Source organism: Phascolarctos cinereus, unplaced genomic scaffold (assembly GCF_003287225.1).
Source record: "Phascolarctos cinereus isolate Bilbo 61053 unplaced genomic scaffold, phaCin_HiC Scaffold_4;HRSCAF=312, whole genome shotgun sequence".
Lineage (NCBI taxonomy): Eukaryota > Metazoa > Chordata > Mammalia > Diprotodontia > Phascolarctidae > Phascolarctos > Phascolarctos cinereus.
The window spans coordinates 267,340,973-267,358,846 of record NW_027555847.1 but is presented as its reverse complement, the minus strand read 5'-3'; the positions used below and the strand labels follow the sequence as shown (position 1 = coordinate 267,358,846).

General features: G+C 37.2%; 1 protein-coding gene across 5 annotated transcripts in view; it reads right to left on the bottom strand.

The window, feature by feature from the left end:
- TDRD7 (tudor domain containing 7) overlaps nucleotides 1–17,874 on the bottom strand; it is a 114,721-nt gene that overhangs the window by 9,814 nt on the left and 87,033 nt on the right. For all 5 annotated transcript variants that reach the window (XM_078153044.1, XM_021004472.2, XM_078153045.1 and 2 more), the window contains 2 exons: nucleotides 3,638–3,772; nucleotides 1,231–1,341 (listed from right to left, as the gene is read on the bottom strand). In XM_078153044.1, coding sequence (XP_078009170.1) covers nucleotides 1,231–1,341; nucleotides 3,638–3,772 — 246 coding nt within the window. The remainder of the gene's footprint in view (nucleotides 1–1,230; nucleotides 1,342–3,637; nucleotides 3,773–17,874) is intronic.

Below are 17,874 nucleotides of genomic sequence, written 5' to 3'. Positions count from 1 at the left end.
ATTCAGAATGCCTGCCATCTTGGGGTGGGGGAGGGGCAATATGGGGTGAAAATATGGAATTCAAAATCTTGTGGAAAAAATAAATTTACACACCAAAAATAAATAAATAAATAAATAGAGGGGAAAAAAAAAGAAAAGGGGCATTAAGATACAAAAATAGCAGATTTCTTTTGGAGATGTTCAAAAACAGAAATACAAGCAAATCAATTTAAAATTCAAATCCAAGAAAAGGAAAACCAATTATTTCAACCATTATTTTTTGTTTATAACTCAAATTATGCTAGTTATGTTGCATTTCAGAAGTATATGTTAATTATATCCACACAATTCATACCAGTTAGCCAAGTATACCTAAATCTTTTGTGTGCTAGTAAGAGGCAGCATGGTGCAGTAGTTAGAGCTCTGGACTTAAGAGTCAGTTGGGGTCCACGGAACTATCAGCTGTCTGCCTCATCCTGGTCAAGTTCCACCCACCCCTCTTACCCAACGGAACCTCCCCAGGCGCTAAAGGAGAAAGCCAGCACTATCCACCACACAGCTCTGCCACAAGAAATTGTATAATAAATCAGAGAGTGCTACATTGGCAAGTTATTATAGAAAACAGAAGTTCAAGCATTTAAGTAAAATTCTATGCTTAATTATAATTTCCAAAAGAGAAATGTTTCATGTTATGGGGTATTTAATTCCTCATCACCAGTTAAAATGGTGGCAAAGTGACATCTATTGGCATAACTGCGGCACATGAATGAGAGAGCAAAATAAAGGCTATCCTAGGGGTGGGGAATCTGTGGCCTTGAGGCCACATGTGGCTCTCTAGGTCCTCAAGTGTGGCCCTTGGACTGAATCCAAACTTCAGCGAACAAATCTCCTTAATCAAAGGATTTGTCTGTAAAACTTGAACTCAGTCAAAAGGCTGCACCCAAGGACGACGTGTGACCTTGAGGCCGCAGGTTCCCCACCCCTGGATACTCACAAAAACTTCACAGTGTGCTCAGTAATAAGGACACAAGGTAGGACAAGTGTTTTACAAATATCACAAAAATTTAGGACAATTTCTCAAACAAGAAATCATTTATCCACGAGCTACCCCATATATACAAACATAATGGAGCTTATGCCCAACTCTGAAGGAAAGTCTTCATTTTACTAAAAAATAAAATCTTTCAGTTACATTTATAGCTTTTTCTTGTTAGAGCTTTTAGTGATTAGGTTGTTCAATAAAATGCTAACCTTAATGCTGCAATCGGAGCAGTTCAAAACCGTGTCTCTTAACCAAAGCACAGCATCTGGTGTCCACATGCTAATAGTAAGTGGAAGATCAGCTAAACAGCACTTAATGGCCTGAAAATAAAGTAAAATAAAAATGTATGAATGTTTTTAGCTCATGCCATTCTAATGTGTTACTTACAATAAAAACATTATTTTCTATAATTCAGAGATGACCAAAGCACAAAACAATCAAGTACTACTTTTGGAAACACATTCTTCATTTGGAGGACAACACTGAACACAACCACAAAAATTACTACAGCATTTTAGTTCTCAGTTCGTGAAGAACTATAGCCTGGGCAGAGCTGCCAGCTCTGCCACCTACTTCTTTAGGGACTGTGTTCACGTCTGTTCAACCCTCTGGGCCTCTGCTTCATCATATGTAAAATGGGTGGCCCTAATAAGACGGCCTCTAAGCTTCCTTTTAGCTCTAACTCTATGATAAGATGAAATCTAACAGATAATTAAAAAAAACCCTTCATTACTGCCTTTGGTTTTTACCTTATCTCTTGTTATTTGTTGTTGTCATTCAGTTGTGTCCAACCCCTTGTGACCCCATTTAGGGTTTTCTTGGCTGAGATACTGGAGTGGTTTCCCATTTCCTCCTCCAGCTCATTTTTATTTTTTTAAAATTAATTTATTTTGATTTATCAATAATCACTGCCATAAGCTTTTGAGTTTTAAATTTTTCTCCCCCTCCCTCCCCAAGATGGGGCACAATCTGATATAGGCTATACATATACATTCCTATTAAACATAGTTTCACATTAGTGATGTTGTAAGGAAGAATTAGAACCAATAGAAGGAACCACAAGAAAGAGAAAACAAAACAAAACAGAAGAAAAAAATAGCAAATAGTACGCTTTGATCTGCATTCAAACTCCACAGTTCTTTCTTTGGATGTGGATAGCATTTTCTCTCAGGAGACCTTTGGAGATGTCTTAGATTCTTGAATTGCTGAGAAGGGCTAAGTCTATCACTGTTAGTCATCACACAACGTGGCTGTTAACTGTGTGTGTACAACGTTCTCCTGGTTCTGCTCACTTCACTCAGCATCAGTCCATACAAGTCCAGCTCATTTTTAGATGACGAACTGAAGCAAACAGGGTTAAGAGATTTGCCCAGTCACGTAGCTAGTGAGTGTGTGAGGCTGGATTCGAACTGAGATCTTCCCGACTTGAAGCCAGACACTCTACTCACTGTACCACCTTGCTGCCCCAGTATGAAATGCTAAAATTTAACACGATTATTAAAACAAAAACCAAAACCCTCATTACTACCTTTGGTTTTTACCTTATCTCTTACCATATACCTCATTTCTATCTGAGCAGCAGCTACTAAGCAAGAGGTAAATCACCACACCTGAGCCTCCCCTCCTCTTGGAGTCCTATAAAGTTTTCTGGGCTGAGCCTAGGCAAAATGGTGAAGGAGGTGAAGCTTGTTTCCAGCGCCCTTGTCTTTCAGCTTCCTTTCTGTACTTCCATCTCCTGAGCTGTCCCACACTATGATGCTTTTCCTGGGCACCAATAAACGCCCCAGACTCTTTCTGAGCTCCTCTCTCCTATCAAAACGTACTCAAACCTCGTGACTATTCTAAGCTTTCATTTTAGTGGCAATATGGAGAGACTCAATACAATAAAACACATTCATTTGTATTTCAGAAATGGACGAGGGTTATTGTTGTTGGGGCAGCTAGGATAAAGCACTGGGCCTGGAGTCAGGAAGTTCTGAATTCAAATATGATCTAAGACACTTAAAAGCTGTGTGACCGCAGGCAAGTCACTTTACCCTGTTTGCCTCAGTTTCCTCAAATGCAAAATGAGCAGGAAAAGGAAATGGCAGATCATCCGATATTTCTGCCAAGAAAACTCCAAATGGGGTCACCAGTGAAAACAACTAAACAACAATAACAATGGGATATAAAGGTTAGTAAAAAGAATGATTTAATGCTTTGTTTTTAAGCATTCTAGCAATATGCATTTGCAAACAATAATAATTGCAGTATATGTATGCGAATGCCAGTACTGTTTATTTTGCAATCATATTTTAATTACTGATCATTTTTGTCTGTTCATTAAAGCTTGACTCCTACTATGCAAATAATTTATTTCTGATTAACTGTCTGAACTTAGAAATGATAAAACTGTATTTCTTAAAAATACATTCATACAAATAATAAAAAATAAGTGATAGTAATCTAAGTTTGAATTGGCAAAATTTTACTATACTTCTGTAAACAACTAAAATTAGACAAGTTTCAACTTAAAAATAGGATTTAGACTAAACTGAGAATACGTTTTCTTAAGAGTATCTAGTAGTAGTAAGGCTATACTCCAAGTAGCTTTCTAAAAATTAAGTGACATGTTACCTGGGGTGGTATTACAATCAATTCTTGTAGAAATCGAGGTGGAATTTCTCTGAGTTCTGACACTTTTACAGATGTAACTGTGCCAGTATCCAAGAACTGAACATCAAGAGCCCGACTACTGTGAACATTTGTTATCTGGAATGAAAAAAGCATTTATTAACTTAAGATGGACAAAGCATAGAGATATTTGAGCACTAGAATTCCAGCTTACATTGATGATATCTTAGCACTAGAGCTGCCAGGGATGTCAAAGGCCATCCAGTCCAATTCCACCATTTTACAAATGAGGAAGCTGAAGCTTAGTGATGTTAAGTGACTTGCCAACAGTAATACAGTTCTGTTAAGTGTCAGAGGCACAATTTAGCCCAGGCTTCTGACTCCAGAGCCAGGATTCTTTCTACTTTAACAAGCAACAAATAGGAGAAAATATCAGCAACTAACCAAACAGATTGGTTAATTGTCCTAAATTTAAAATGTACTTTTATATGTTTTATTACTATGGGAAGATTTAATAATCATTCTTTCCTACAGAGCACATTTTATACAGTATGATATCTTATTACATACTCCTCGCAAGTCAGAAAGTTTTCATTTAAAAATTATATTTACATCAAATCAACCAGTTAAGATTTTAAGATATATTATCCTGGATCAGACCAATTGTTTTCTTTGTGCTAGTTGTATCACAATGGCTAGCATACATTACGGTAACATTTAAAGATTGAGAGAGTTCTTCAAATAACCCTACTTTCCCTTAAAAAACTGTGATATTTGTAGTCATTGAAAAATAGGCTTAACTTGGTTGAGACTACCCTTTGGAAACTTATTACATAATACCAAAGTCTCTATACACTACCAGGTAAGCCTTGAATATGGTATGAAATAAATATTTTAGTGATGAGGCCTCATTTCAAAACAGAATTTTTTATTTAAAAAAAATGGAACATAATATATAAATATTATAAATGAACAGAGAAATACCATATAGAATAACATCTAAACCAAGTGGACACAGAAAGGTGTCACTTCTCCTGAAATGTAACGTCACCAGCTGCTACTTCACTTGCCATCAAACAGCTCTCCAAGTCTGATATCCTCTTGGTCTAACCTGAAATCACACAGAGAATTCAAGGCCTTGAACCCTCGTCCTAAGTCTTGGACTCAGCATAGATAGCCATAGCAGTCTACATGGCTGCAGGCTCAGAGACTGGTAGTCACTCGAAGTGCTAAAACTTCTAACTTTCTCTGAGTAAAGACTATTGCAGACTGCCAGGTTGTTCTTATTACAGTTTAGGACAGGTTGATCACTAATATCTAATCTCAACTCCCCAGTGATAAACTAAAAGCTCGGTCAGTGTGCAGTCAACCACCTTCCTCCCTGTAGAGTCTGTGCTCTGACCAGCAGGCACACTGGAAACATTGTACATGCTGCTCCGGGTCGATGGGGCAATGATACCAGACAAGGAAACTACTCAAATTCCCTTTTTCTTGGTTTACTGATTTAAAAACATAACACCTTCAGAGTGTGGGAACCGAAACTGAAGGAAAGTGGAGAGATAACAAAAGAGTCCTTTACTGCCCTATGGGGGAATCAAATCACTGCCCCAGACAAATTACATCCTAGATTATGAAAATAACTCACAGTTGTGGTCCCTGAGGCACTATGGGTGACTGAGCAAACATGGAGACAAGTAGTGTGTTCTAGGGCAGGAAACAGGTAAAATACCCCAATTTTCAATGAGGGAAAGAAGGTGAACTCCACCTTCAAACTGTAGGTGGAGGAGTTTGATGCTGACCCTGACAAAAGTCTGAAATGAATTACTCAAAAACATCTATTTAGTTGTTATAAGTTCATTAAGAATAATCATGCCAGACTGACCTCAGCATTCAGTACTTTTTTTTGGACAATTCGGACTGGTAGCTCAGGGAAATGCCAGAGACAGTATAACTGGATTTCAGCCATTCATTTATTTGATGAAATGACATCTTTGTTTTGAAGGTAAAGTTTGGTGGATTTGGAAGTAACTGAACAACTGACCACAAAGAGTACTGATTAATCCTTGATGGATCAATGTTAACCTGGAGGGATATCTATAATGTTATGCTACAAGGACTTTTTTATTTTATTTTATTTTTTAAGAACTTTGTTTTTAAGACACACTCCATTCAAAGTATTTACCAAAATTTGGATGAATATACACTTGCTTATTAAACTTGATGATGACACAAAGCTAAGAGGGATAGCCAATATAATAAACAGGGAAATATAATCTAAAAAGACCTCAATAAACTGGAGTGAGACACCCAATTAAGAAAATGAAAATTGATAGGAATAAACATAAAAACAAATGTGTAGCTCAAAAGAAATCAACTATGTAAGTACAGGACAGAGGAGACCAAACTATATATAGTAATTCATTAAAAAAAAAAAAGGAGTGTTTTGGTGGACTGCAGGCTCCACAAGTTAACAGGGAGACATGGGAAACAAAAAACCTAATGGGGTCAACCTCAGGCAGTTCTGTATTATATAGAAACAGCATTTTTTCTCACCCAAAAACATGCTTTCTGGTTCTCTAATGAAAACAAAATAAAAAAATAAAGTTTTGAACAGTTTTAAATAATTTATTTCAAATTAAGAACAGAAGAAGGATGATTTTTTTAGAAGAGTGTTATTTCTCCGAGGCAGAGTTGGAAGGGATTTCAGAGGTCATCTAGTCCAACCCATAAATGAATAAGAATTCAATGTACAATCTTCCTCACACATAGTTATCCAGCCTTTGCTTAGAAAGCTTAGAGTGATAGGGAAATCACCAGCGCCAGAGGCAGCCACTATACTTTTGGACTGTTCATTTCACTTTTGGATAGCTCTAATTGTCAGGAAGTTCTTCATCACATTAAGCCTAAATCTGCCTCTTTGTAACTTCTATCCAACGTTCCCAGTTTCATCCTCTCCAGTCAAGCAAAAGAAGTCATCTTCCACAGGACAACTATTTGTTGATTACTTGAAAACAACTGTTTGGGCCCTGCCAAGTCTTTTGTTCTCTATGCTAAAACACCTCCAGGTCTTTCAATAGAACTTCACATGGCATGACCTCAAGTACCTTCTTCATCCAGGTAGTCAGCCCTTTATTGGGCATCTTCCAAGCTTATCAATATCCTTCCTAATATGTATCTTGCAGTTCATAATGAGGGGGGAGATACAAGAAATATGCTATGTAACAAGTCAAAGGAAGTAGAATGCATCTTTGATGACATTTGTAGAGCCCTGTGTTGTTCCTTGCTTCATACTCAGTTTTAGCACAAAGTCGAATTCTAAACTGCAGCTTCTGACAAATTCACCTGTACATCAGTGGTTCACCAGGAGGCACACTATCATGCTCTTGTTGAGGGGGAAAAGAGCACTGAATAGAAGTACAGTGCATAAATAAAAGGAAGTGACAGTTCTCCTATATGTTATCCTGGTCAGATAACATCTAAAATACTGTGGTCACAATTCTGATTGCCACATTTCCAAAGAGAAAGCGACAAGCTGTATTGTAACCTGAAGAAGGCTGAAAAGGATGGTGAGGGGATTTAAGGTCATGCTACATGAGGTTCAGCTAACGATTCTGACTTATGATAAGGAAAAGCTTCCTAACAACAACAATTTTGTAAAAGCGGAAGAGTTGTCTCAGGAAATAGTGAGTTCCCTGTACCCAAAAGATCTCAAAGACTGAATAGCCACTTAGAAACATTTCAGAGGATTCATGCTTCAGTTAGGAAACAGATTAAAAGATTTTTATCCTTTCTATCCCTGAGATCCTCTGATTTATACTGGAAACAAATGCAAGGCTTGTTTTAGAACAAGTGCCAAAATAACAACTGTATACAAAGGGAGAGAAGTGTATAGCCTGCAGTTGTCATGGAAACTATCCAGTGAGGGAAAATCCTGAGCTAAGCTTTGCAGGATAGGTAGACTTTGGATAAGCAAACCCAAGGAAGGGGGGAAAGGTATTTCAGGCTGGGAGAATAGCTGAACAGAAGTTGGAGTTAGGAATGAACATAGTATTTTGCAGGGACATTGGAGTAGGGATTTTATTTTGGGGAGAAAATAATGTTGGTTCGGTAGGATGATGTCAGATTGGGGATGGCTGTGAATACCAAACTTACATACATATATGCAAAATAGAAATAGTTAAGATTTTTGAGCATGAAAGTAAGATGGAGAAATCTTGAGTTTTCTTGAAGATTAATTTGGTAATCATTTGCAGGATGGATGGATTGGAGGTGTAAAAGTCTGGAGGAGGACAAGCCAGGACACTATAATAATAATCCAGACAACAGGTGACAAATATGCTTGAACTTAGCTTTTAGCAGTAAAAAGGGACCCCAGAAACATTTCAAAGCTGAAGTGACTGAAATTAATGACTGAAAGAGGAAAATAAAAAACTGAGGTTTATAACTTAAAGACTAAGAAAATGGTGACTAATGTCACTGAAAGAAATAAAGAGGTTGGGGGATCAAATTTAGGGCAGAGAAGAGTAAGATAACTTGACATGCTTAATAGAGATACCCCATAGGTATATGATAGAGTTGAAGATAGAAATGTCAGTGCCATCTACATAAAAGTTACAGCTCAAATCATAATACAAGATCAATTCACGAAGGGAAAGAATATAGACATAAAAGAGCATATCTCAACTTTTAGCAATCCAGTCTGAAAAGTCCTATTTTTTTTAACTCCAACCTCATACAGAAGCTCCTATACTCATAAATACATTACACCTTTTTCATGTTACATATACATATACAAAAGGCAGTATGGAGAAATGATAATAATAAATAATGGAGAAAGAGTAGGCCTCAGAATCAGGAAGGCCCAGGATCAAGTCATGACTGCTGGCTAGTGTGATTAGTGTCACAGGTGAGTGGAAATGATTTAACCTCTCAGTGCCTAAGGTGACTCTTTAAGACTACAGGTTGTGGGGACAGCTAGGTGGCATACTGGACAGAGCACTGGCCCTGGATTCAGGAGGACCTGAGTTCAAATCTAGCCTCAGACACATAACACTTACTAGCTGTGTGACCCTGGGCAAGTCACTTAACCCCATTGCCTAGCCAAAAAAAAAAAAAGAAGCCTACAGGTTGTAGAAATGGAAGTTATCTAAACTAAGAAAATCACAAGTCTGGGGCATTCAGATTATTCCTTACAATGAGCATGTAACCTTTTCAAGTTAAAAATCCAGTTTTCTGAACTTACACTAACACTAAACTTTTAAGGTGATACATAATGGAACATTCTTGGACAAACTGGTATTGATTCCCACCATTTAGGGTGTTTAAAAAATTCTTACAAAATCTAGTTAGGAATCATTGAGAACTCTCTATGGCTGAATCAATAATGAAGAATATAGTCTGCTATTTATAAAACTCTACTAACCTGGTTGTATGGATGCAAGTCTCTGGAGACTTAAAATTAAGCATAATTACAGGACAACAGAAAGGTACATAGTAGGTGCAGGTAGGCTGCAACACATAACAAATTAGTAAGTATACAGACCAAATCTGTCACAAAAGAAATACAGGAGATAAAAAGAAGACAGTCTGTTCATGTGGCAAGAGGGAGGTATAACAGTTAGATGTTCCACTGGCACCCACATGATACTCAGAGAAAAAAGCAAGGTTCCCCAAACATTGAGTGGTGAACTGGGGTGAACTCTTTGGAGGACATGGACAAGTGTCGAACAAAATGGAAAGATAAGGATGAGTTGGGATCTACATTAATGAGGGAATATCCACACTGGTGAGACTACAAATCCAGTGGAGTATTTTGAGTAGTGAGTACTCTAAAAAAAATTATGTGAATCTTTCTCAAACAGCACAGAACGTTACGTCTCAGTTACTAAACACAGGAGAAACAGCTTAAGACCCAAAGTTCTAGAAATTAGACTTGATGCCATGGGATTGATTGGCCAAATGAGCAAATAAAAGGAAAACTGTGAATGACTGGTCAGCTACACTTTAAAATCTTAGAAATGAAGAATTCATTTGGTCTATGCTTAGTATTATTTAGAACATTCCTTAAAAGTGGTGATTCGAGTCTCCATTTGAAGATTCCATTGATGGGAAATTCACTACCCCTTGAAGCAGCACATTTCACTTTTAGATACACCTTAAATGTTAGGCAATTTTTCTTATTGAATCTATAATGTACGAGCAAAAAAAGAAAATGAGCTGATCACATGGCAGGAGTGAGGAATAATAACTATATAGCCTGAATGCTCCATTGGAATCCTTGTGATATTAGAAGAAAGTGAAGGTCTCCAGCATGTCAGGTGATGAATTTAAGGGAGAATATGACCAAGAGTTGCATAGGATGGTTAAGTATGGATAGGTTGTAATCTGCTTCATTGGAATGAATATTAACATCAATTGAGATCATCAATTTAAGTACCTGAGTCTTGAATACTATCTCACTATACATTCTATCCATTTGTCTTAATTCTGCTCACCAGGGCTAAGTAGAAAAAAAATTTTAAATTCTTCTTTTTGACAAATCTCCGGATATTTGGTGACAGTAATCCTATCCCCTAAGTCACAACTCTTCTCTTCTCCAAATAAAACTTCTCTAGTTCTTGAACTGATATCTCATATAGCACCCTTCTGGGCCTGGAATCAGGAAGAACTGAGTTAAAATTTGGCCTCAGACACTTACTAGCTGTGTGACCTTGGGCAAGTCATATAACCCTTGCTATGCTTCAGTTTCCTCATCCGTAAAATGGTGCTAATAATAGCACCTACCTTCCAGGGTTGTTGTGAGGATCAAATGAAATAGTAATTGTAAAGTACTTAGTACTGTGTCTGACATATATATAACAAGTGCTATGTAAATGTTAGTTATTATCGAGTAACTTTACCATCTTAGATAGGTATAGTTTGTCAAATATTCCTTCTAAAATATGATACCTTAAACTCAACACAATAATTTAGATTTTTTTTGACCAGGGCAGAATATAATGAAATTATTACTTATCTCTCCATTAACATTTCTGTTAATGCAGCCTAAGAATTAACTAAAACTCTTAATTTTCACATGAAAAACTTTCTAGTCATACCTCCATCATTCTGTACTTATAGAATTGTTTTAACTCAAGTGTAGGATTTTAATTTATCTCTGTTAAAATTTCATCTTGTTAGTTGTAGCTCACCATTTTAGCCTTTCGAGATCTTTTTTTGAATTCCATAGTCCTCTATTCTCTGCTTTTTATATCATTCAGAAACCCAATAAGCTTTCATTCAAGTCATTGATAAAAATGTTGAATTGAACTCAAGGTAATAGATATTACCTATCATTTAATGGAAGCTATTCTTTAAGAAAGTTAACAGATATGGGAGAAGTAACAAGAAGCAGAATAGACAAGAAATTAGAAAAATGGGGGAAAAAAAGAGAAAAAAGTAGTGGACAGAAGAAGCAGGTGGCATCGACAATCAGAAGGTTACAAAGAAGATGGGGAGTAGCACACATTGACAGCAAAAAGAGTCACCAACAAAGGGGTGGAAAATAGAGTAACTCTACAGAGAGATTTGTAGGAAAGCACCATGTCATACTAAAGGCATAGCCACATAATAATAACTGTACTATGTGCAGGGAAAATAGTCTTTAGATCTCAAGCATTATTAACTCTGGTAACATATAATGCTAAAAGTCCACCATCCATAAGACAATTACAAAGTGTGTGGGGGGGGTGTGCGTGAGTGTGCGTGCACTTGCAATCACATGGGCTCTGTTATGTGATCCACACTCTGCAACATCAGGGGCAAAAAGCCAGTACAGTTGCAGGAGCCTGTGAAGGACTAAAATGCTACTGTTAAAGACACTTCAGCCATGGGACAAAGATTCTGTTCCTGAACATTGAACTGTTCAGAAAAGAATAGTTTGTGTCTGAGGATATTCTGTTCATTTCCCTGTCCTTCCAAGTTGTCTCAATGACTCCACTTATTGCACTAGGTTGTTCTATAGAATAGGAAATATTTAGAATAGATTTAATGAAAAAGTTGATGTATCACACAAGTACCATGCAGAACTTTCACTTCTGTTGTAGCATTAACTGACTGACTCAGTTAATCAGGTTAAGTTTTTAGTTAGCCTGAGGTGAACATATGCAACTAAGACCAAGGAAGGATTATTAGATTCAATTTAACGAATATTTATGAAGTACTAACCACCATGTGGTAAGCCCTGGGTGTCTTAGGTGCTAGGGAGACAAAAGCAACTGTCTCTGTCCTCAGGTTGCTGACATACTACTAACAATTAAGGCTTGGCTAGGAGGCAGCTATTTGTGTTTCTTTTTTTTTTCTTTTTTTAATTTGTGTTTCTTTAAATCTAATACTAAATCATACTAAAAATAAGGCTTTTTTTGCTTTGTTATTTTCATAATGCATTCTATTTTTGTGGAAAAGGCATAATCCTATAGAAGTAGGTAAGGCTCCTGATTGACCTAAGGCTTGGTTAACAGTACCAGTACTAAGTGTCATGTCGTTGTTTTGTAGATCAAGACTGAGAGTTGGTCAAAAGGGGCAAGGGTCCAAAATCTGTCTGGTTAGAAAGGATGCATATGGTGGACAGAGAGAGAAGAGGTAGATTCTTCCTTATATTTAGCTATAATTTGCTTCCCCATATCTTTACCAAAATCTATTGGTTTTGTTTTCCAGAACAATAAAGAATACAGATTTCACATAACAGCCCTTCGGACATTTGAATATAACTGTCATATTCCTTCTTAGTCTTCTATTCTCCAAGCTGAACATCCCCCATTCCTTCAACTATTTAACACATGAAAGTTTCCAGAACTACTCCATAGCCAAGTTGTTCTCCTATGAACTCACTCTAGATTGTCAATATCCCTGCTAACATATGGCACCTATAACTGAACACATAATTTGGACATAGTATGGCCAATGTAAAGAAAAACGATTATTCTGATTCAAATGCCATCTTCTTTCAATGAAACTAAAAACTGTGTTAGTTTTCTTATGTATCTGGTCACATTACCAACATACTATACTTGTGCCAAAACTAAAAGATATACTTTGTCTATAGTACTCCTGTGGTTTACTAATCTACTAAACCAATCAAAAATAGGTTTGCTGTGGAATTAGTACAAATTCTTGTCTGCGAAGCCAGAGACAAGACAAGGATGTGCAGAACAGACACCGATGCAAGATACGGTAGTAAAGGGCAAATTTAATTATTAGAAGTCACATCCTACTATACTTAAATGAAATCTAGCCTTCCACTGCCATATTCTAGTCATGGATCCCACTACATGAGTTCTGTTATATTGAGGTGTCCATCTTTACCTCTTGGTGTTACAGTTTCAAGTTTATTTTCTGTGCAACTTCTACTTTGTATTACTGGCATATTCACAATAGAAGGTGCCCAGTCTGTTATTTTCACTTTAGAGATGCTGGATACTTCTTTCTCTTTTGAGGCTTTTAAAAGTTTTATTGTTTTTCAACTCATATTAAGCAATTCCATTATGCATATTTTATTTTAGGGCATTTTACTCCTTCTTCCTCAAATTTCCATTTAATCTACCTCCCCCTTTTCAACTGGGTCAGGGAGTTTCCTTCCAAACAAACTGTTTTCAGTTTTTATGATACTGATATACACATATATATATGTATATGTATATGTATATATATATATATATATATATATATACATACATACATACATATATAGATGTATATGTGTATGTGCATACACACACACACACACACACACACACACACACACACACACACACGGTTCTCTGATAGGGGCCTTCTGTTCAGTATTACAAGCTATGGTCCAGAAAACTAAATCTTGTTGACATCATCTTTCCTCATCCTTATTTCCTCATCTGAAGTCAAAGCTCCTGATAGTTCCCCTTTGTCTACTGAACAGAAGCTGTCTGTGGTCTGACTCAAATCTATCTTCCTTCATTAACTTCATATTTCAGGCAAACTAGATGACTAGCACATTGTTCCCTGAATTCATCTCATGTTTTCCCATCTTAATCTTCTTGCTCACACTCTTCCTCCTTTACCTGCAATGTCCCTTTCCTCCATCCAGTCCAAATCTCACACTTCTTTCAAGGAACAAATCTCAATGGCCACCATCTTTGTTTTATTTTCTCTGATCCTCTCCAGGGAGAACGAACCCTTCTCTCTTCTGAATTTTTCTAGTACTTTTATACTTCTATGGTGTCACATCACATTCTCCTTGGCATTAGAGTTGGTTATAGATATGTTTTGTAGACTTTACTAAACCGTAAGATCTTTGGGGGCAAAGACCATCATTTATATTTGGGTCCTTATAACACCCAGCTCCAAAGAGGACACTCGGTGAATGTTTGTTGAATTAATGATCTTCATTCACCAGGAGAAATGGAAATGCCATCTGGAGAGATGTGTACACAAATACCATGTGCACGTGGGTATGCGTGTATGTATATATGTATGTATCACATCTTTCTGTTTTCCTACCCTGGACTATAATGTCACTAGCAACACCTTCTAGGTTCCTTTTGTTGTACTGTGTGTTTCTATACGAACCAACAGAAATGGGTAGTGATGGGGAAGTCTTCATCACCCTTTAGGCAGGCTCTTTATCACACTTCAGAAATGAAGCACATTTCCTAATTAGCTGCATTAGGTTTACATTTAGCTAAATAAATCTCAGCTCCTCAGTAAGGAGTCACAATTCATCACAATAATTCTTTTTGGGGTTGGTAAACAGGGTCCTCTCACCTGCAAGGATCCTCTTCAGTGTCTGGGTATGCGATGCTGCTTCTTCCAAAGATTACAAATCACCCTCCATGGTGAAAGAATCCCATTACATTGTTCCATAGAGTGTGGGTTTTCCCTTTTTTTAAAAAAAATTATTCCTCACAATCTTCCATTAACCAATATCTTGACACTTGTTTTCTTTTCCTTTTTTTTTTTAATGCCCAGGAATCCTGCTTTCTAATTTCCTATAATATTTCTTCCATACTTTCTAGGGACCCTTCTTTCTCTCTACTAAGCTGAGATGCAGAGAGGCATTCCTCAAGCCCTTTCACCCTTCCCCCTGGCAGAGAGCAGCTTGCATTTGCAGCACACAATTGGTATGTGCTGGAAGGAAAGAAGGAAAGAAAGAAGGCAAGCAGGAAGACAAACATAGCACATACCCCGCATGTCACCGCACCAGCTCCCTTGTTGTCCGTATTTCCTGGATCTCAAGATGAACTAAGAGTCCTTTGTGGCTCCCCTGGAAACTGCAGCACAGGCAGAGGGCTAGGTCCTCTAGGGAGTGCTCACAGTTCTAACAACACTCTCACGGGGAGATGAGACAAACATATGGAACAATTAAAAGCAGCGCAAGGCAATATACGACTAAGTGCCAAAATGAGTGGTACAACAGACAATAGGTGCTATAAGAAGGCATCAGTGTAGGGCTAGAATGTCTAGGAAAAGTTTCCCGGAGAAGCTGGGTCTTGAAAGAATTTGAATATGGGTAAAGAGGAAAGAAGATGTGCTAGGTGCAGGAAACAGTATAAGCAAAGGAGCACAGGCAAGAATGAGCGCGGAATATTCAGGTGAAAGTGAAGAGACTGGCCTGGCAGGAATGGAGAGTTCATTTGGCCTTATGTGTCAGGCAGGAGACTTGGGCTTTATCCTAGAAATAATTCTTCCCACTCTTATGATTAGCACCTTACACATTTGAGGATAACTTTAATGCTGTGACATGCCCTTAGTTCATCTGTTCTACTGCCCTTTGCTCTACAGCAGGGATGGTATCTTTTTATCCATTAATATTCCTCTCCATGGGTAAAAGGCCCTGTTGGATGGAAGCAGAATATCACCTCTACTTCACTAGACCATCAAATTAAACTTGAAACCGATGGTTAGCATGATCTGGAAGTGTTACATACTGACACGTAAACTGCATCCCAGAAATATAATCAAACTGTGAACTGAAGGTTTGAACTCTGGCTCACTGGCTGTCTTACTGGAAAACTCTGAGGAGCTTAGGGCTTACAAACTGAACACTGGTAATAGTTTAGCTCCCATTATTGGAAGCAAAGCTCCAAACAGGAGCAAATCTAAACCTTTGGAATTATTTAGGGATCAGAGTCAATGATGTCATTTCAATGGCTAGATCCCATCCTAAGGGAGCTCTTAATGATGAGATGATGACTGAATAAAGCAATCTATACTTACGGATCTACTAATGACATAAATTTCCTTTAAGCTATAGAGTTAACAGTTTTCAAGAAAGATGCTCCAAGAAAAAAATAAATAATTTTTACCACAGGAATCATATGCCTTGCATTTTTTTCTCCCCACATTCCATATACTTCCAATAAATGACTCCACTCTCTAGCCTTCAGACAGACAATATACTGAGCACCCAAAATTGTAAATATAAATATAAAAATAGTTTAGGATTAGACTAGTAGTACCCAAGAAATTAGCGAAACTGCAAAATAACCAATCATATAAAGACATGCTTATTTACATGAAATCATAATATAAAGCTATGCAAGTCTATTTGAAAATGCACATTTCAACAGAGTGCTTGTGCATTTCCACAGCATATGCTACAGAGTAAAGAGCTGTGGCAACTGAATAATAATTCCATGCTTTATATTCACTCAGTCAGATCTCTTTGAAATGTACCAAATAGAACAGGCAATCTCCAACTTATTAAGGATCAATTTACGAAGTCAATTTGGAAAACCAAATGCAAGAAAGACCCATCTTTCCTTCCACACTATCATGTGGGATCTCCTTTCCTTCCTCCTTCTCCTTCTACTCTCCACTGACTGATAACATGGGAACACAAACACATATACACAGAGTTCTTGCTTCTTTCCTTGCCACAGAACAATCCAGAGCAGGGTCTCTGGTAGCTGGACTTAAGTGGTTAAGAGGAAGAAAGGAGGAAAGGTAAATCTCAGTGGCTATTACTTTGTCTTTCTCCAGCCCCAACACTGCTGTCCATTATCTCTGCTCACCACCCTTATCTCCTCTAGAGGGTTCTAGCCTTCATTCCTGCCCTAGGCCAGCTTCTGTGATTGTACATCTGGATACCAAGAATAGCCTGAGCATGGTTTTCTTCTGAAATGAAGACTTTCATAGGATCATAGATTTAGATCTGAAGGAACCTTCAAGACCAGTCATCTAGTCCAACTCTATCATTTTATAAATGAGTAAACTCCCTTGGAAAGGTTAAATGACTTGTCTAACTGGAACCCAGGACCCAAGAATCAAAGTCAAGTTTTCTTTCCCAATATATCAAAAGGCCTCTTTTGCAGTCCTTTGTGTACAGAGATCTGCCATTTAGTACCTATACATGTCTGTCTTTCTCTGCCAAGTTAAAGTTAAAAAATAAAAGGGGAGAAAGGGAATTTTGGAGAAAGATGTTTTAATCCTTCAGTGTTTTCCTTTGGTAAATCATTTTTTAAAAGGTTGAAAACCTACAATGGCTGTTCTACATTGGATCAGAGAAGGAGGGAAACCCTAGTTGGAAGCAAAAGTGGAAGTAACAGAAAGGGAATTAAAAAAAATGAAAAAAGTAAAAATAAAAAAAATAAATAAAAAAAGTAAAAAAAAAAACAGAAAGGGAAGTGAGCCACTCTCTTTGGTGGTTTGGTTTTATGATACATGTGATAAATTTAACAATAGCAATAATATTAAATAATGATAGCTAACATTTCCATAGCACTCATTATGTGCTAGGCTCTGTGTTAATATCATCCCATCTGATCCTCACCAACTCTGGGAAGTAGGTGTTATTATTAAGGCAAATGGAGGTTAAATGACTTGCCCAGGGTCACGGAGCCAAGTAAGTGTCTGAGGCAGGATTTGAACTCAGGTCTTCCTGGTTCCAAGCTCAGTGCTCTACTTACTGTTTCACCTAGCTGCCTGGTACATTATAGATTAATTAGGCTTTTCTAAGCTGGCCTAAGATACTATTTATTATGTATAGTACTATTTTTATAAAGAAAAATGCTTCTAATTCCAAACAAGTGATTTACTAATGAGATTTTAAAATATTTTAAGTTGGAGACTACCTGCATATAACCATTATATAAGATTTAGACTTTTGGTACATATTCATATTAAATAACAGTACATATGCCACACTAACCAATTTCATGAAATTAGACTGATTTTACCTTCACAGAAAGGCCAAATAGGATTTAATTTATCTAAAACTTTTGTTATCC